Source organism: Amphiprion ocellaris, chromosome 4 (assembly GCF_022539595.1).
Source record: "Amphiprion ocellaris isolate individual 3 ecotype Okinawa chromosome 4, ASM2253959v1, whole genome shotgun sequence".
In the NCBI taxonomy this organism is placed as follows: Eukaryota; Metazoa; Chordata; class Actinopteri; family Pomacentridae; genus Amphiprion; species Amphiprion ocellaris.
In genome coordinates this window covers 34,382,506-34,402,776 of record NC_072769.1, presented here as the reverse complement: position 1 = coordinate 34,402,776, position 20,271 = coordinate 34,382,506, and the positions used below count along the sequence as shown (strand labels likewise).

General features: G+C 39.1%; 1 protein-coding gene and 1 long non-coding RNA gene across 8 annotated transcripts; one reads left to right on the top strand and one right to left on the bottom strand.

The window, feature by feature from the left end:
- Positions 1-263: 263 nt before the first annotated feature.
- Positions 264-18,127, bottom strand: LOC118470963 (uncharacterized). Of its 7 annotated transcripts, none has more exons than XR_008601537.1 (9): positions 18,032-18,084; positions 17,852-17,947; positions 17,563-17,721; positions 15,101-15,268; positions 11,262-11,362; positions 10,329-10,412; positions 7,551-9,444; positions 1,942-7,334; positions 264-1,156 (listed from the first exon to the last, which is right to left on the bottom strand). It is a non-coding gene; the product is annotated as an uncharacterized LOC118470963 (long non-coding RNA). The 7 variants fall into 7 exon arrangements; XR_008601539.1 differs by lacking the exon at positions 10,329-10,412 and having other exon boundaries at positions 1,942-5,392; positions 5,535-7,334; XR_008601536.1 differs by lacking the exon at positions 10,329-10,412 and having other exon boundaries at positions 1,942-5,956; positions 7,233-7,334.
- LOC111575060 (CDGSH iron-sulfur domain-containing protein 3, mitochondrial-like) lies at positions 12,995-19,914 on the top strand. The gene is made up of 3 exons (XM_023279968.3): positions 12,995-13,212; positions 15,139-15,255; positions 18,993-19,914. The coding sequence occupies exons 1-3, from the start codon at positions 13,114-13,116 to the stop codon at positions 19,179-19,181; spliced, it is 405 nt and encodes a 134-aa protein (XP_023135736.1). The 5' UTR covers positions 12,995-13,113; the 3' UTR covers positions 19,182-19,914.
- The last annotated feature ends 357 nt before the right edge of the window (positions 19,915-20,271 follow it).

Genomic DNA, 20,271 nt, shown 5'->3' with positions numbered 1-20,271 from the left:
ATGTCCTTTAATTAGACATTGTCATGCAAAAGTTGGATTTCCCTTTAATGATGTTCAAATCTTTGTTGAGTTTTTGTTGATGTTGGTTTCTAAATGTTTTTTGACACTTGGCCCCAAAGATTAAAACATTTTACGGCTCACAAGCTGCAACAATTCACACTTATCAACTATCTTTCTGACTAAACTAAGATAAAAAGTGAAAAACTGTCTGATTCCTGCATCATGAATGTAAATCTTTTTGGTTTTTATGACAGTAAACTGAATATATTTGGGCTTGACATTTTATAAACCAAAACAAGAAATGAATTAGTGCAGAAAGCAATCAACAGATTAATGGACAAAGAAAATGTGTTTTCCAACATATATGGTTAAATTACTCCAACATTACAAGATACATACAATTTTAATTCAACTTTATTTATATAACGCCAATTACAGGTCAAATTGTCTCAAGGCGCTTAATTTTTATATTTTTTTGTCATATGTAAAATATGATAAAGTAAAAAATTTCAACCTCTTGACTAATCCAATTTATTATTTAGTTTTTGAGACACTGACAATTAAAATAACTTTCTCCACTAAAACTAATAAACATGAGGTGAAATAGAAGGAACAGTTTTAAATACTGCAGTCCCACGACAAGAATAAAGTTTGTCAACAAAAATTCAATCTGCTGGTGGATTCCATGAAAGTCCTAATAAATGATAATAAAGTGTGATACTAAAGATTTGTGGTGCTAAAAATCTCCAAGTAAAGATATCAAGTTGAACATCTGGATGGAGGTTGATAAAAGTTGACCTCCCTTCATTTCTCTGGAACTGACTCCATGGATTTTATGGATGGTGGTTAAAGACCTGCTCTTCTAGTGGTCTTCCTTCTAGTTGCTCTAAAAAGTCAGTCCATCCTGGCCGACTTCAACACCTCTTCATGACAACTTGTTCTGCCTCCGATCTCGTGGAAACTCAAGAAATTCGGTAAAACCCATGGAGACTTGAAGAACTCGTGGAGACTTGAGGAACTGGTCGGGCGGGGGAAGGTGTGGTGGGGGGAGGTGGGGGAGTAGAGGGGGGAGGCCGCCACCCACCTCCCCGCCTACTCTCCGCCCTGACTCCACCCAGACTCCGCCTTGGCTCCGCCCATGTGGTCACTTCAGAAACTACGATGCCAAAGGGACGACGAATTTACTTCAATGTCGCTGATCTGTAGCTCAGTGAGTTAAGGGTTTGCCTATGGAACTGCTGATTCAAGACCACACTGTTCTTAAATTTTATCAAAATTTTGACAAAGACAAAGAAAAAGGCCAGTGATGGGTCTTGAACCTGTGACCTTCCGCTTGGTAGTCTTTCTTCTTACCCCTGAGCTACTTGCTCAGATATTAAAGCTTTTAATATAATTATTTTTTAAAATGTGCTATTTTTTAAATGTTTAATACAACTCTGGTTTAAAAATGTTATTTTTTAAATGTTTAATATAACTGTGGTTTAAAAAGTGTTTTTTTAATGTTTAATATAACCCTGGTTTAAAAAGTGGTATTTTTTAATTGTGTAATTATCTGAAGTATTTTCTCTGTAATTTTTAATAATGTTATTTTAAAAATTTTGTTTAATTTCATACTTACATGTATTGTATCGTGTTTATCTAATTCAATATTTTGTCTGGTTAATAAAATGAAACATTAAATACATTTAAATGATATTAAACAGACAAAATATTGAATTAGACAAACACGATACAAAACATGTAAGTATGAAATTAAACAAAATTTTTAAAATAACATTATTAAAAATTAGAGAAAATACTTCCATCAGCTGACGTGGATGTTTGACGATTTTCCTCTCTAGTGCCAAATGATTCATCCATGAATTCAGCAGCTACAGATTGAAATGAAGCTCATGCTGCCGTGATTGAATTCCTGTTCCAGATCAAATGTTCAGAGCTCACCTTGAATCCAAGTCGTCTGCTGATAGTTCTTCTCATTGTAGTCTTCAATAAAGTCTTTTTCCTCATGTCAGGATGTGGTGAGACTCTTTCTCAGTCTCTGCAGACGTCCCTCCTTGTGCATCTCCAGAGAAGAAACAGAAAAACTGGTCACTGCTTCAGCATCAAACGTTCTCCAGCATTGAGAGTGTTTTAGGAATTAATTCATTGTGTTGTGAACTTTGAAGAAGCAGAAACTTTACAGCTGCCAAAGATATGAGCTCCAATTCTGGATGTTTCAGGAAATGAAGTTCATCAAATGAACACTTGATTTTTGCTGATAATTACTGAAGAAATCTAACATAAAAACCTGTAAACTCACAGGCAGCTTTTGTTAAAGTTTGTCTATAATTCTATCATCATGTTCTGGAACCAGGACTCTGCAGAAATTCCTTCAATCAGATACTTGTGTGTTTCTATTTAAGGCCTCAGGTTTGAACGTACAGCAGAGGATTAGAAAGGAGTGATTTTAATATTTAAATCAGTCCAGTAAATGTTTGGAGTAAAAATTATCAAAATTTTGATTTAGATAGATTTGTGTCAAATAATATTGTAGAGTCTCACTTAAATATATCCAAATGAGTTCAGTGTATTTACATTTTATAGAATAGTTGATTTCTTAATCTCAATACTGTAGGGTCTGACCTTAAATATTATAATGATGTAAACTTAAATAATAAATAATATTGTAGTGCACTCATAAACTTTAATCAGCTAAACTTACATAATAAAAATCACTGCACAATCTTAACCTGAACATTCATATTGAGGTAAATTTACATAAATCCTGGTATTCTAGAGTCTTAACTGGAATATATCCAACATGAATCTTTTTGAATTGTGCTGATAAACAATAACCCAACTTTCAGATAATATCTATTGTCTGTGATTGTGAGACTAAATTCCTCCTCCAAAAGGTGACAGTGGCAAGGAAAACACCCTTTTAACAGGGAAAAAAACCTCGAGCAGAACCCGGCTCTAATGTGGGGGGACCCATCTGTCTGCTGGCCGGGCGGGTTGAGAGGGACAGAAGAGGTAGAGGTAGAGGTAGAGGGGTAGAGGTAGAGGGGTAGAGGTAGAGGGGTAGAGATAGAGGGGTAGAGAGATAGAGATAGAGAGGTAGAGATAGAGGGGTAGAGATAGAGAGGTAGAGGTAGAGAGATAGAGGGGTAGAGGTAGAGGGGTAGAGGTAGAGAGGTAGAGAGGTAGAGGTAGAGATAGAAGGGTAGAGATAGAGGAGTAGAGGTAGAGATAGAGGGATAGAGGTAGAGATAGAGGGGTAGAGATAGGGAGGTAGAGGTAGAGAGGTAGAGGTAGAGAGGTAGAGATAGAAGGGTAGAGATAGAGGGGTAGAGAGGTAGAGAGGTGGAGGTAAAGGAGTAGAGGTAGAAGGGTAGAGGTGGAGGTAGAGGGATAGAGGTAGAGGGGTAGAGGTAGAGAGGTGGGGAGGTGGGGGGGATGACAAGGACCATAAAACACACAATTTGATATATGCATGATAAGACAGATGATACATGCAAAGTACAACTAACATGGAAACTGATTATAGTTTACTGCTATGGTGTATGGCTCTGGCATTAAATATACTACATATATAGCTGGTGGTAAATTCAAAAATATGTAGATGAGCAAATCAAGTATAGTGAGGGCAATGCAGAGTAGATTGGTGGAAATGGGCAGCTGGAAGCAGTGGGCTGGAGGAAGGTCAGCAGCAGCATCCCACAGTGGACATGATGGAGATTAGGCCAGTTGGTGGGAGAACAACCACAGATCTGAAGCATCCAGCTCTGGGACCAGGGACACTCAGAGAAAGGACACAGGGAGAAACAGAGTGAGTGTAATGTAGTAATGGTACATATAGTAAATACATAGGTAGTTAGAGAAGGGCTCAGTACATCAAGAGAGGTCCCCCAGAAGCCTAGGCCTATAGCAGCATAACTAGGGGCAAACTAAAGGACGTCGAGAGGGGAAGTCAGTTGTCCGTCATGGAGCCCCCAGCTCTCCAGCACCAGCAGCGGCTCCTCTCCAGCACCAGCTCGACACCAGTACCAGCTCAGACACCGACACTGTCAACATCAACCTCCAGCACGTCACAGCAACTTCTTATCACTGGTCAGACACGGTAAACAGAGAGCATGGTTGATTTTCGCATTATTGTTATAATTATTGCAGGTGTAAATGCCAGCAAAGTCAAAGTCAGCTTTATTGTCAATTCTTCAATATGTACATGACATACCAAGAATCGAAATTTCGTTACTCTCTCTTCATGCAACAGTAGACATTAAATAAACACTTAGAAAATAAGATATTAAAGGGCAAAAAAGAACCAAGGAAGCAAAATTAGAGCCAAGCAACAACTAAGAAATAAGAAAAGCAGAACTGAGTGAAATGTATACATGACCATGAGATAAAGTGAGGGATTTAGTGCAGAATACTCAGAATAGTGCAAATAAGTAACAGTCCAAGAAATGCAAATACGCTTGACGGTTGAATGTGCTATTTCAGTGCAGATCAGAGGTTATTGACCAGAGTTTGTGTATGTGGGGGAATGGGGTGGTAGAGAGGGCAGAGAGGGCAGAGAGTTCAGCTTCCTGACAGCCTGGTGGATGAAGCTGTTGCTCAGTCGGCTGGTCCTGGTCCTCAGATTCTTCAGTCTCCTCCCTGATGGCAGCAGGCTGAAGAGGTTGTGGGACGGGTGTGTGGGGTCACCCTAGCATGATCAGAACAGCGAGACCAATGACCAAGAATTCAGGCAGGTGTAAATGCAAACTGTGCAGCATGCCAGCTCAGGAATGCCTGATGAAAGCTACATGTACCTGCAGTGACACATGAACAGAACACATGACTTTACAAGTAAGTCACTCCAATTAATTTACGTTCTGGTGTAGTGTAGTATTGCAACCATTCTTCTTATAGTCACTAGGTAATTGTGAAACTGAATGACTGGATGAAAGTATACATAGAAATAAGAAAACACAGCTGTTCTTAGCAACTCCAAAATGTGCACAGGATGAAATGAAGTTCACACCATGTTGTTTTTAGTTGTGGTGGAGGAGGTACTGTTTGTGCTTCAGTTAAAGTAAAGAGTACCAAAAATTTATTAAAGTAAAAGTATCAAAGACATGATCATGATTGAAAATCAGTGGACAGGTGGCTAAACACATCACATCACAGCTGTGGAGTCCTTCAAGCTCTTGGGGACTACAATCTCTCAGGACGTGGAGTGGGAGACGAACATCTACTCCATCCTGAAAAAAGCTCATCAGAAGATGTATTTCCTATGACAGCTGAGGAGACATGGAGGAGCCACAGGAGCTGTTGATCCAGTTCTACACTGCAGTCATCCAATCTGTCCTGTGCACCTCTGGATCAGCCACACAGCAGGACAGAATCAGACTACAGCCTATAGTACGGACTGCAGAAAACATCATCAGAGACCCCACTCACCCTGGACATAAACTGTTCTCGCTCAAAAACGTTCATCATGTCTTCTTGTTGATACTTTAGTTTCTGATTCTATTGTTCAGACATTAGGTGAATGGATAGATGTTATTTACCTGCTTGACAGTTTCGGCAAACACTCTGACCTTCCTCAGAAGCGTCTCACTGACAGCATGACGTGTCAGCCGGCAGATTTTGACCGCCGGCATTTTTGGCCCAGTAGTCGCCAGATGCGCCGGGCCAACCACGCCCATGCCGTAATGGCATGTCGTGGTGAGCCCAACGGACCGACCATCCCACCAAGCATGCCGCATCCCCCGCCGTCCTATTTCCTCTGGAGTATGGTGTCCCAGGTGTGGGAGAGCATGAAGCCTCCCTTGTCCCTGTTCATGGCTCTCTCCGCCCGCCTCCTGATCTCCATCACCTCCTTAATTGCCCATTTGGCAAAATCTTTGGAGTATTGCCTACTTACAGTTACAAGGTCTGTTGTGGCATGAAGGGCTCCACCAGGCAGATAGCACCATCAGAATCTGTTGGGCTGAAAGAAAAAAAGACACAAAAGAGAAATAAATATTTGTATGAACATGCTCAAAAAAAATATCTATATATCTATCTCTCTCTATATATATGTATACATTTATATACACACACACACACATATATATATATATACACACGTTGGCTGAGTAGAAGTCTTTGTTAGTTTAAATAGGCTTAATTATTTAACAGAATATGATACGCATGCAGACATTTAGGCTCTGTGTGGGATAAAACCACTGCACAGTCAAACAGCCACCTGATCAAAATGAGGTAGCTCCATTAGATTATGCTGACGTCTTACCTATTTTAAAAGTGTTTTTATATTTCATCTTAAGCTCCTGCCACATGCGCTTCTCCCCCGCGGGATTGCACCTAAATGAAATAACTTAATAGGCTACCATTCAAACAGTTTTCCCCTGTAATATTATTGTGATTTAAACTTATGCATTGACCCGGGCAGCAATGTTCTCCCATGCCGTCTCCCTCTCTTTTGCAGCTGCAGTAGTGTTGCACTTCTTTCTAAAAACATGTTCAAACTCGCTATATAAGCGCATTAAGATTTCCAGTTCAAACGGCGTCGTCCTCCGCTTCCCCGTTGCCATGGTGACTCGTGCTCCATTGATACTGGCTTTTCAGAGTTGTGGTGCACACGCTTGACTCCGGGCGAAACTACTCCCGAGCTGATTAAACCAACTCAAATCAGCCATTGTGAAACTGAAAACTCAGAGTTTTCTATCTCAGAGTAGATCAACTCAGAGTTCAGGGTTAAACTCAGAGTTTGTTGAACCTGCTTCGTGAAACGGACCCCAGCACCTGTAGTTGTATGTAGTTTTACTTTTAGCCCTCCACTGTAGGAGAGGCCCACCACAGTTTGTACTTTGCACATTTTAAATAGTTTTGACACTGGTAGGAAAAGAGTCAACAGTCTGAACCAAACAATTCTGTATTCCCTAATGTATTTGTGTTTAATGGGATTTAACATGTTTTAACACAAACTCCTTTATGGTTCATAATTCCGTTGACTGAATTACACCAAAGCAATACTGATTTATCAAACTGGAATATTCTTAAAACAGCGGTTTTAATGTTTTGGCATTTAATTTCTCATTTAATCTTGCGAATCTTCACAAATAAAACAAACAATAGCATAGACACATCTGCAAAAGGTACAAAAGATTATTGTCAGAATTGCATTCAAAAAAACAATAGCGGTCCGTGGACTGAAAAACAGAAGTATAACAAGAACAATAACTTAACTTTTGCATGACACGTACTGCATCCTGTACATCTCTGCCCTCCTCCTCTACACCTTGTGCCACTGCAGGCTCATGTGCTGCTGCTTCAGGTAAATCCCATGAAGTCTCATAAGAGAGCATCTGAAACACATACACAGCATACATATTTTAATATCTGAAACACATACACAGCATACATATTTTAATATCTGAAACACATACACAGCATACATATTTTAATATCTGTAACACATACACAGCATACATATTTTAACACCTAATAGCGATGAACTGCAGCCATTACAGGGTCGTTCACAGGACTGATACACGATAGCTAGCGAACTAGCATTAGCTTACCCTCATATCATAGTTCATATCTTCTTGTCTTCGGTTTGATACTGCTGCATCGCCTCCCAAACTCTCCTGTGTGTCTCATGAGTGTTTCGACTCGCCGCTCTCAGCTTTCTCCGACTCTTCTATTACTTTGAATCTGACAGAAAGCCACAGACCGAGCAGCAGGTGAACCATCGCCTCCACGTCCATTGTTGTGTTGCGTTTGTGTCGCACACAAATGACGGTAAGGGACTTTCGGGCCGCCGTGCTATGACGACTCCACCCACGATGAGGTGGTACTCAATGTGATGGAAAAACAACTAAACCGAGACAAGCCGAGTCCAGTACAGTAGTGGCGAGCCGTGGCGAGCCGTACAGAGCCGAGTAGGTGCTAAACGAAATTCTGTCTTGCACCGCGCTGTATCAACATTTGGGGTAGAGGACCGAGTCTTTAGCGGTTGCCAATAAAGTTTTGTTTAATAGAGTATCCAAATCAACGTAGAGGTGAACAGCGCCACCCAGTGTATCGGAATGTGTTCACAAGCTCTGCATCAATCCATTACCTGGAATCGATTTGCCTTGACTTGATGTGCAGGGTAACCAATCAGGTGTTAGGATCCGCCCACCGACTTTGACGGGCGAGGTTGACATAAAATAAATTCATGATCCACTGCAACAAAGGACCATGAAATAATGAATTAGTGAAATAATAATATATGTTTTTTATTTTAAATGAATTGGTATTTTAATGAATATAATGCCATATTTAATAACACACTTGTGTATTTAATTCCAATTTTAATTAATGACATTTAATTCCAATTTAATTAATGACAATTATTTAATGATGTATTTATTTAATAACACATTTATGTATTTAATTCCAATTTTAATTAATGACATTTAATTCCAATTTTATTTAATGACAATTATTTAATGATGTATTTATTTAACACATTTATGTATTACAAGGTTCAACAGAGCTCCAACTCTTTGTCAGCCTGGCTACAGTGCTGAAGAGAAACCTGGGGTTGTTCTTGTTTTCCTCTATTAAAGATGAATAATATGTTGTCCTGGCATTACGAAGAGCTTTTTTATAAATTACTAGACTATTTTTCCAAACTACAAAAACTTCCTCCAAATTAGTTGAATACCACTTCCTTTCCAGCTTTCGGGACGCCTCCTTTAAAGTCTGCAGCTGGGAATTATACCAAGAAGCAGGTCCTCTCTGAGATAGAAGGACAGATGTTACAACTCCAGCTGTTACATTAGACTGCAGTTATTCACAGAGAAATTAAAATATCACATTCCTCATGAAAACTAGATGGGACTTTTATTAAATAAAGTGTTGGTGAATAAACAGTGTAAAAATTGCAAAGCAGCTGCATTAAATCAGGAGATGTGAGACTTCCACAGCATGGATCACCATCTGCTGTGTTGATTCATAGCTGAATGTCAGAATGAACTGAGCTAGAAAAGCTGCTTTGAGCTGCAACATTACGGTCTGATAATCCAACACCATCACAGTTTTCATCTGGTTGTTTTGCTCCAACATGCTGTGAAGTTCAGTTTTTACCTGAATCAATACAGAGATTCTATTTCCAGCCAAGACTGGAATAAAAATTAGAATGTTATGATGTTATTAATGCAACTAAATCCTTTCAGTTGGAAGGATTTACTTCTAACTTCTAATTCAACTTTCAGTTGGAGCACATTGCACTCACAAAGAAAAACAGTGATACCTTCATAGCAACATTTAATAAACCTAAAGCTTCCCTGTTGGCACATTGGTGGAGTTTGTTACTGAGCATCTGAACCTTAAATCCAGTGAGACGACCATCTTCAGTCGAGGCCAGTCAGAGAACTTCAAGACCTTCGATCGGCTGGACCAGATGTGGCATCATCTCCCTCTGAACATCTGGATGACAGGAGAAAAGACAGAAATCAAACACAGATCACAGAAATACAATTTACTCACTTTCATCATTTTATAAAAGTAGCATGAACTTTATTAAAACTTGACATCAGTAATGAAAGTAAATGTTTTTATCTCGTGTTGAAGCTAAATTTAAAGTCAATTTTAATGACAGTTGGTCCTGAGAGGAGCGAGAATGGAGCTTTTCTTTCCTTTTTAGAATATTTCCTAAAAATATTCTGTTTATTATTGGCTTTAGAAGCATTTTTCTTTACCTATTTATTTTTAGATACCTCAGACTGATGCACTTTGCTGGTTTGCAGATAATTTCATGTACAATGACAATAAAGATCTTCCATTATAACATATTTTGCTAAAACAAGAACTGCAAACCTTCCCAACCATCTCTCAGTCTGCAAAATTCCAACTGTGACAAAGAATTATCTGATGTAGTTATTATTATAATCTTTACTGAACCAGCCCTGGAATTAGTAAAAATCTGTATATGGATATGATTTTCTCTGATGGAACCACTAAAACTGCATACAATAAAGTAAATCTCTTCTGCACTGCACACATACTACACTTTTGTATAACTCTGGATGTCAGAGTAAAGGCAGACAGATCCACTGATCAGCCACAACATTCTGACCACTGACAGCTGAAGAGAACAACATCCATCATCTTGTTCTAATGCAACGTTCTGCTGGGAAACCTTGACATTCATGTGGATGTTTGACATGTACCACCACCTAAACACTGCAGGACAAACAACCCCCTAGTCTCCATGGCAACAGCAGTCCTTGATGCCAGCTGCCACCCTCAGCAGGACAAAATAAAACTACTCAGGAGTGGTCTGAGGAACACGACAGAGCTAAGCTGTTCACCTGGGTTCCACACTCCCCACATCCAGATCTGATTGAGCATCTGTGGGATGGTCCAGGATCAGCCTGGTCTAGGTAGGACCCACCCTGCAACCCACAGAATCCACCGGACATCTCCAGAGGTTCTGATGAACCACTGGGTCAGAGGAGTTTTAGCAGCATAAAGGGACCAACACAGTATTAGTCAGGTGGTCAGAATGTCATACTGTTATATTGTCATGCAGATTATATGATCAGTAAATGTTACCATCAATTAGAACGTCCACACTGATCAGGAGAAAAAAAAACAAATTATCAGTTCATTCAGAAACTGTGGGGTTAAACCTAAAAACACAGACCTTAACAGCAGTTTGTTTCAAAGCAGAACACCAGCTGGTTTTCACTAAAGAAGCTTTCAGAGCAACAATTAAATGACAGTTTTGTTCTCATTAAGTTCACAGAGTCAGAGTCAGCCAAAGTAATGTACACACACATCAGGAAAAGAAAAACTTTTATAAATATTTAATTTGTATAATTACTTTATATATATATATATATATATATATATATATATATATATATATATATATATATATATATATATATATATATATATCTCTTTCAAAGTTTGATCAAATCACGATAACTCTGTGTCCTGTTGTACGATGTTTTCCCAACAGATGGCGCTACCCTCATGAATGGAGCATCAACAAGTGACGTCTACAACACAACAGGAATGTCTGGAAGCCAGTGGCCACCACTTTGAGCACCTCTTGTAATTGTAGAGGCCAAAGATAACTTTTATTAATCTTGTGATGTCTGAATAAATTTGGTACTAAAATATTTATGCAAGTTTTTCTTTTTTTGATGTGTGTAAACATTATTCTGGCTGACTCTGTATGATGGGTTTCTGACAGGTCACCAGGCAACATCTTTTTATAATAATGACAAACATACCTGCATTCTACAGGAGTGATTTTCCTCATGTGCAGGTAAAGATGTGTGAGGAGCTTAGAGATGACAGGAGCAGGAGTCATCCTCACTAATTCAGCTTCCACCTAGAAACACAAAGACCACATACAAACACACCACTAGACTCTCAAACGTTCAACCTCACAGCCTCAAAATATCTGTTTAGGAAGCGTTGCGTTTCTAAATTCTGCTGAAAGCCTTGACAGACATTCTCTTACAAGGTTGTGTAAAAAGCAGCCTGTCCTCTGAGCTACTGAGAAATTTTCCTGAACAAAGTTTCTACGTGTAAATCGGCTCAACAAAAACTAAAGCCTCAGTCAGAGATAACAGGTATCGCAAATTATAACAACTTTCTTTGTTAACTCAGACTTTCTGCTTCAACCTCACATAAAAAGGGGAGTTTAACTCGTCAGGTGACTGAAAATGAACGGCTTGTGCAGTTCTAGATCCAAAAGTGGGATGTTTCAACTCATGTTTTACTACAAATACATGCAATAATAAATAAATACAATGGCTGGTTGTTAGTTTATTCACTATTAATGTCACTTTATATACTTGATTGAACTTGAGCAGTGGAAGAGAGAAGGAATTTAACGAAATTACGGAGATTCAGAGAGGTAATGATGCGCAATGTTAAGTTAAGCGGTTTAATTCAAAGCAGCTGAATGTTAAACTTCAGTGCAGCTGAACGGGTTTCAATTAACCTTAAAGTAAAATTACTTTTTTAAAAGCTAAAGCACACAGCAGAGAAATACAGGTTGAGAAGTTCATTATAATAATGACGGACAGCTGTGGCAGCAACTAACACAGGTGTTCAGCGGTAAGTTAGCCACCTGTGTTAATTAGCCCGCTAGCTAACTTAGCCGCTTTGCTCGCTAACGCGTCCGGACCAACTGCTCAAACACGACAAAACACAACTCTTCACAAGTCGCTGACTTAACGTACAACAAAACAACACTACTGGTTAGAAGTATTTATCTTCTTACCATGTTTTACTCCAAAAACAAGGTCAACAGCAGCCAGAGATGCTACCAGACGTCCCGACCATAGATATACATAGACTAGATACGCTAGCGCTGTCTTCTATATATTATCTATGGTCTGACCAATCACTGCTCTCTGGCTCCGCCCTCTGAGAATCTTGTTGTCGTTTGGCTCCACACTTGCTGATGACCACTTCCGGTCTCAGAAAATGAAAAAACGGACCTTTTTTACATTTCTGTCTCTTACTGATTTTATTTTTTGTTATTCTAAATATAAAATGAAAATCAAAACATTTTTAGAATTTTGTATATCCCTTTTTGATCATAAAAAGGAAAACGCCTTGTATTTAATTTTTGGTTTTTTGTATTTTAAAACAAAAAATCACATAACCACTCGTTTTTCGTTCTTCAATACCCGTTGCAGAACGGAAAAGCCAATTGCCAAAATATGGCCCGTGCCAAAACACGGACCCAATACATATGACAACTATGGAGGTAGATATATATTTATTTTATACAATAACATTAAATGAAAATAAAAGTTAAATACACCAACACGCAAAGGTAAATTAGCTCTATGACTCCCTGACATGTATAAGTACAAATGTTTATAACATTAAACGAATAAACCGTTATAAAACAAACAGCCCTCTCCGTGCAGCCTCCGGCTCTGCAGACACATGCTATTGGGAGGAGGAGCGCAGAGCCTCTACACGGTGAGCTCTGACCGCCAATCAGCGGCTCCTTCAGCCATGTTTGAACTTTTCCTGGAAGTTTAGAGCAGCAGCTGTACGTGTTTCCACCGGAGGACGAAGAAAACACCAAGACTCGGTCCGTGTAAACTTTGCGCCACAATGAACGCAGCAGCAGCGGTCCGGATTATTGGCGCAGCGCAGAGAAGATGCGCACAGACTTTGGGACGACCTGCGCTGCTGCCGGTCTCCTCTTCCGCAGTGAGTCCGTCCATCTGTGTCCGGCTATCTGTCTGTCTGTCTGCAGCTCCGTGTTTCTACTCTGTCATTGAGGTGCTGTTGTGTGTTTGTGCAGCCTTTGCTGATGCGCAGTAAATCTTAATTTCTAAATGCTGAGTCATGCTGAGAACAGAGCAGCTCTTTCTGTTATTTTCTGTGCAAACAAAAAGCTGGCACACCTTCATTCATTCACCTTTAGCACTGATAGCAAACCTGCAGGTTCAGCGGAGGACACGAGTGACAGGGTTAGTTCTGTCTGATGCTGCTTTCAGATATTACAATGATAATAGAATCTAAGCTGCTCAAACCTGAAGCTGTTTGTGCTTTTTATTTACTGAACCTGTCTGAGGTATATTTTATCGTGCAACTCAGAATATGAGGCACCAGCAAGTCTTGTTTTGAAGGATTTCTGTTCCAGTGGTGCAGACTGGTAACATTTCTAGGACTTTATTCAACCAAAGGAAATCTTAGTCGGTTGAAATCTTACTTGTTCTTCAACAAACAGAATGAGTGTAAAGGTAAAAATAAAAAAGTATTTGCACACTGTGTGGCTGAAATAAATGATCCACAGTGCGCTAATTGCACTCTACTTGCTAGCTTTTTAAGCTTAACTTAATGGGAGGAGGTCAGGGTGGATGGATGGGTCAATAAAACACTGAACTTTAACACAGTTTGCTCCAAACTTAAAGTCAACGCGTTTTTGCTTCAACTACAACTGTAGTCAACTCAAGGAAATCCTTAATGATTTTTAAATAAATGTAAAAAATAGTATTTGAAGTACATTAACTAATTTTATGTTGATTATTTCCCATTCAAATCATAGCAACAGACATAAAATTGACCCTAAAGGTCAATAATACAAACAGCTTGTTAGGAACCATAGTTATGTTACATTGTAAGGCTTCCTCTAGTGGACATTTTAGCTATGACAGGAGCCAAAGGAGGAAGTGAATCTATATCTATACAGTACCTGACAAAAGTCTTGTCGCATAAAGACATAGTAACTTCAAGTTACGTATAACTTTATTTCTATTCAATCAGTTATCACAAAAAATGGTTCATTTTAATGTCAAGGGTTTTCACATTAATAACTGGGTACAAAATGAAACCGTCAAAAAATGTCCTGATGTTCACATCTTGGTAAAGCCCATAGCATCTGTTTTTGCAAGGACAAAAGTCTTGTCCTGTCTTTAAATGATTCAACCAATCACAGATTAGAGCTTCGCCTGTGAAAAATACTGTAAGTGACACATTTCCAGGTGTGTATAAAAGAACCCCTGCACACCAGACCCTCATGTGAAATGAACACTGACCTCTGACAACATGCCAAAGATTCAACCACAGACCAAAGTGCTTATCATCAAGAGCCTGAAGACAAAGTCTGCTGCTGAGGTGGCAGACAGCTTTAATGTATCCAAATGTCAAGTGGAGAGGATAAGAACAAGATTTGAAGAAACTCGTGACATTCATGACAAGCCCAGGTCAGGCAGACCCTGTAAGACAACTGTTAGAGAAGACCATTTGTTGCTTCGACAGTCCAGGGCCAGCCCCTTTTCAACTGCAGCAGAGCTACACGTGAACTGGTCACCAGAAACCCCCATATCTACAAGAACAGTCTGTCGAATTCTCTCACGTGGTGGTCTCCATGGCCAAATTAGTGCTCAGAAACCGGCATTAAACAGAAAACAACAAAAAAATCGTGTTGCATTTGCCAAGGCCCACAGCCTGCAGGAAAGATGTTTAAGATAAATGTACAGTTACTATTTAGCTGTGTGGAGGAACAGAGGCATCAGACTCCTCCATGTTGTTGGTAGCTGTGGATTAAGCCTCAGACATCCATTATTATTCTCCCGTTCTGTCCACCACTGACCTGTGTGTTCTGGGTTAACTTCTGGTTTCTGTCTCCAGGTCCAGTTCTGTCTCCAGTCCACTCAGCCCGTCCCTGCTGCCCGGCTGCCCTACAGAGTGAAGGTGTCTGCTGGGAAACGCTATGCCTGGTGTGCTTGTGGTCACAGCAAGAAACAGGTGAGCGTGTTACCTGTGGAAGAGCTCATGTTTCACACACACCTGGGCTGGAGGTCACCTGTAGTCAAAAGCTGATGCAGGATGTCGGTGGTGTACAGGGTGGGCCAGAAAGATTTACCCATCATATATTTCTATTTTGTTTGCTTACCTTTTATCCTAGAAACCTAAAATTTTGGATAGTGTCTCCTAAAAGGCATAGGTGTTGATGTACCCGAATTCATTTGTATACTCCAAATGGTTGTCAAGTATGGCATCAAAAGGTAAGCGCGACCAGATTGTGGCCTTGAAGGAGGCTGGACTGACAACAATGCAAGTCATGAAAAAGGTGAATGTTTGTCGTAAGACTGTCTACAATGTCATGAAACGGTACAAGGAGACTGGCAATACCACCAGCAAGCCAATCCCTGGAAGAAAACGTTCAGTCCGTACCAAAAGGAATGTTGAGAGGGTGAAGAAGAGAGTCCAAAGGAATCCTCGCAGGAGCATGAGGGCAACAGCAAAGGAAGTGAACATCTCAAGAACTTCACTGAGAAGAATCGTCAAACAGGATCTCGGATTGAAAGCACTAAAAATGCAACATAGACAACTGATTTCAGCCGCTTCTAAGAAGAAACGGCTTGACAGGGGGTAAATGATGTTGCAGGAGATTCAGGGTGCCACAGACAAAGTCATGGTTTGGTCTGATGAGAAGATGTTCACCGTTCAGGCAGTGGTCAATTCCCAGAATGACAGGGTTTATGCACATAGTGCACAGCACCTACCCGAAGGCTGCAGAACTCATTTTCATCGTCAGAAGCCAGCTGGAGTCATGGTGTGGGCTGCTGTTGCATCTGATGGCTCAAAGTCTCCTTTGGTCTTCATTCAGGAGGGTGTGAAAGTGAACAGCCAGGTGTACCTTCAAATGCTTGAAGAAAAAGTGTTGCCTTGGTGTACCAATGCGTTTGGAAACCAGTATGTCTTCACACAAGATGGTGCACCAGCTCACACATCCAATATCACACAGGCCTGGTGCAAGCAGCACTTTCCTGGCTTCTGGGACAAGAACATGTGGCCTCCATCAAGTCCGGACATCAATCCAATGGACTTTGCGATCTGGTCTATCCTGGAGAGGGATGTCTCAAGAGTGTCTCACAGCAGTGTCACCGCTTTGAAAACAGCTCTGATGAAGTCATGGTCAAAACTTGATGCAGAGACAGTGCGGCGCTCATGCCAGGCAGTGCCAAGTCGTCTCCAGGTTATGATAAAGGCAAAGGGTGGCCATATTGAGATGTAAATCTTTTTGGTGACAGAGAATAAAGTATAGAAACTGTGTTCAATGTTTCTTATGTTTGTCTGCAGGCATTTTTGGGTAGTACAGAAAAAACTGGGTAAATCTTTCTGGCCCACCCTGTAGAGTCTCGGCTCATTTACCGCTGCTTAAGTTCCCACCAGTTTGACAAAACATGGATGGAGACTATGAACTGAAACTTCATGATCCGTTTGTGGTGACCAGATTCTCTTGACAGCTACATTTTGTGATTCTCAGAATGACGTGTTTGGTGTGTTGTGCAGAATTAAAGCTAATTAAAACCAGGTAATTTCAAAAATGTAATATTCAGAAATGCAGTGGTATCAAACTGTGTGTTTGAACTATTCATGTATAAATTTGAGCACAAAGGTTAAAAATGGCTACAGTAAAAAAAAAAAAAAATGTTACTGATATTGATATTAGTGTCATGAAGTTGATTTTTAGGGCCAGTGCCGATTTTAGGGAGTAAAAAATTTGGATATTGAGATATTAGCCAATATTCTTTATATCCAGACATATATACATACTGACGGGCTGGTTGACTCGCTGCCTCGTTAATACAGCAAACAGATGTGATCATCTGGAGTGTGGAGGAGGTTACCAGGTACAGCGTTATGTTTGACTTACACTGGAAAGGGAAAATATGATGGGCTCATTCTTGATTAACTTTCCAGCAAGGTAACCTACAAACTAGTTAGCAACTTGTAATGAACGCACTGAATGACTCAACACCACCGTCTGCTCAGCTGTGACTGGTTCTCTGCTACATGTGCTGCAGACGGTGCTACGAGCTTCATAAGTAATGAGCTGCTCTGATATGGAAAAACTGTGATCTTTTTCTGCCTTAAGTTCTGTAGAAAAACACAACAATAACAACAAAAACTTTTCATATCAGCACATATTAGACAACATAAACACTGATACCAGGTTACCTGTTTATATATAAATATATATATATATGTATATATATATACACACACACACAGTATATATGCTCTGTAATTAATGTATATTCAAACCTTTCGTGATGTAGCAATTGAAGGGTGCAAAAGACAAAAGTTGTTGTCTGAAGTATCTGTAGCGGCCCCTTGGATTCATTCAGCAAGACGCAGAGTTTCAAACAGGTGGTGATTTATTCTCACTCTCGACCAGCACGTGTACCATAAGTACCGTGAAAACTACAGAATTAAACAGAATACAAAACGCCTCACTGTAGTATCACAAACAATTCACATATAAATCATGTTTACATCCAATACAAATAAACGCAACACATCTGATAATAATGCATATCTAACATTTTCATACCTCATTCCGCCGTTCCAAGGGCGCTAATTTAAGTGTTAGCCATCAGCTAGCATGCTCTCCAGCTCGATATACACACACACACGTCGCTGTTCAGAGCTACGAATACAGGATAATGAGGTAAATCACAATGTAAACCTTTCCTTAATACAATTCAAACAGATAAATGTGATGTATAACTACCGTTTTTAGACAGCTTTTACCGTTTCTCCGATGACGCGTGAGCACAACGTTGTTTAGACAAAGAAACAGGAAGTTCGGCGTCACAAAAACCGCAGAAGAAGAAGAAACGCGCACTTAACAAAATAAAAGCGGAACAGACCACAAGGTGGCACTGCAGAACTACAATGTCTTCTTAATACATAAACAATACTGTGCAGGAGAAAAATAATACAATTCATCAGACATTTACAGTATCTGTTTATCACATCAGAATATACCAAATCAGTTCTGAATTTAATATGTCATGTTCAGTATACCCTTGCAATTCTTCACCTTTGTTGTAGAGATTTGGGGAAACAAGCAATTGTATAAAAGAAAAGATAATATGATATAGAGCTTTATTAATCCTGAAGAAAATGCTAGTGCCAGATATTGCTCGGAAAGCAAAAATAAAATAAAAATAAATGACACCGCAGAAGAAACGCAGGACCTCAAAGTATAAAGCTATGTATGATACAAACCTAAAATAAATAAGTAGATAAAATAAGACTAGAATAGATCAGTACAAAGTAATGCTGACAATTATGGCGAGGTAGTAAGTTATATGACCATAATAATGAAAAAATTAAATGCTGTATTGCAGCATAAATCAGAGCAGAAGGTGTGAGCTCCCTGAAGATTTCCAAAATACTTTATTAATTTTAATTGTTTGTTATCTGCTGTCTGACTTAATCTCCTGCATATTCATTAATATACAATGTTCATGTCCTGTTTCATGTTCATGTGACTCCTCATTTTGAAAGAAGTTAGCCTGATATATTAAGAGGAAATACAGCAGGGTGTAATAAACTGGAATTGTCTTTTAAAACTGAACGCTGTTCTGACATTAGGTGTGAAAAAATCATCTGTAACTGATCAGAAGATTATTTCACAACCGGTGTTTTCACCTTTTTTTTTCTTTTTTTAAAATTGTATTTTGCAGCCTTTCTGTGATGGAGCTCACCGGACTGACGCTCCCAGCATCTCTCCTGTTCGCTTCACCCTCGACAAAGACCGAACGCTGATGCTGTGCGCCTGCAAACAAACAAAAAACGCTCCGTACTGCGACGGCTCACATCTCAAAGTCATCTTTCAGGACATCGTGAAGTCAGTGAAAGGAATATTTAAATAACTGGGATATCAACCCTGTGAGGCCAAAGTGGAGCAAAATAACCTCATAGCAACACAATGATGTTGTTCAACAATGTGTGTGGGTAAAAATCATTATTTTTCATATTAAAGCAAAATTATTTACTGGTGCTTGTCAATACTGGTTAGATTAGGTGATATTTTCTCTGTATAGGTTGCACTGTTTTCAGGTTATATTTATATATTCGTATACAAATATATAATGGATTAAATTACAGCAGCTTCTGACTGATCTGAGTTTGGAAACACTCCTGAAAAATTACAGCATGTCCGTCCTGACTTTAGCTCTGTACAGTTTTTCCTAAAGAATAATTCAAAAACTGTTTTAGCTCCTGAGTCTGAACGTTGGAGAAAGTTCTGCAGAGTTCTGATATCTTTTTAGAGCACATTTTGATGGAGATGGCAGATCTTACACCAAAAATTCACCCTTCTGAGTCATTTGTTTGATTTTTAATTTATAAATTTGACATTTCTTTATCAGCAACTGAAGAAATACAAATACAAATAAAGAATTATTGTCCATTGCTGCTTTATTCAGGGAATTTAGGGTAAACTGTGTTAAAGGCTGATTTATTATTTTTTAACCTATAAAAATATTGCAGGTCCATATATACATTGGTGTTTGAGGTCAGTTATATTGTGCCTAATACTTTGAATATTTTACTTTATCTCATGTACTGTATTAAATCTGATAATAAAATATGAAAAGAATCTTATTTAAATATCTAATGATTTTTTTTATTTCAACCACAACTCTTCCACCCATCCAAAGAGGTATCATATGAATTGTAGGTAAAAAAAAAACATAAAAAAAAATTTACCATCAGACTTATTGTCCAATTATTATTCGACTTTAATATTTAAGTCCAGTTTTATTCAGCTTTTTTTTGCATTGTCTTTTTGGTTTGTAGTACTTATTTTGCTTTTTTTTTCAAAGTTTTTTATTTATTTATTTTAGATTAGTGTCACCATTAGGGCTGTACATCTGAAGCTGTAGCCCTGAATGATCTATAATTTGCCTAAATTGAAATTTGTTTGTTGAACAAATAAATTTTATATTTATATATATATAT

Coding starts and splice junctions, on each gene's coding strand:
- LOC111575060 (XM_023279968.3), top strand. CDS start 13,114: ATGAACGCAGCAGCAGCGGTCCGGATTATTGGCGCAGCGCAGAGAAGA. Junction 13,213..15,138: donor TGCCGGTCTCCTCTTCCGCA/GTGAGTCCGTCC, acceptor TTCTGTCTCCAG/GTCCAGTTCTGTCTCCAGTC. Junction 15,256..18,992: donor GTGGTCACAGCAAGAAACAG/GTGAGCGTGTTA, acceptor TGTATTTTGCAG/CCTTTCTGTGATGGAGCTCA.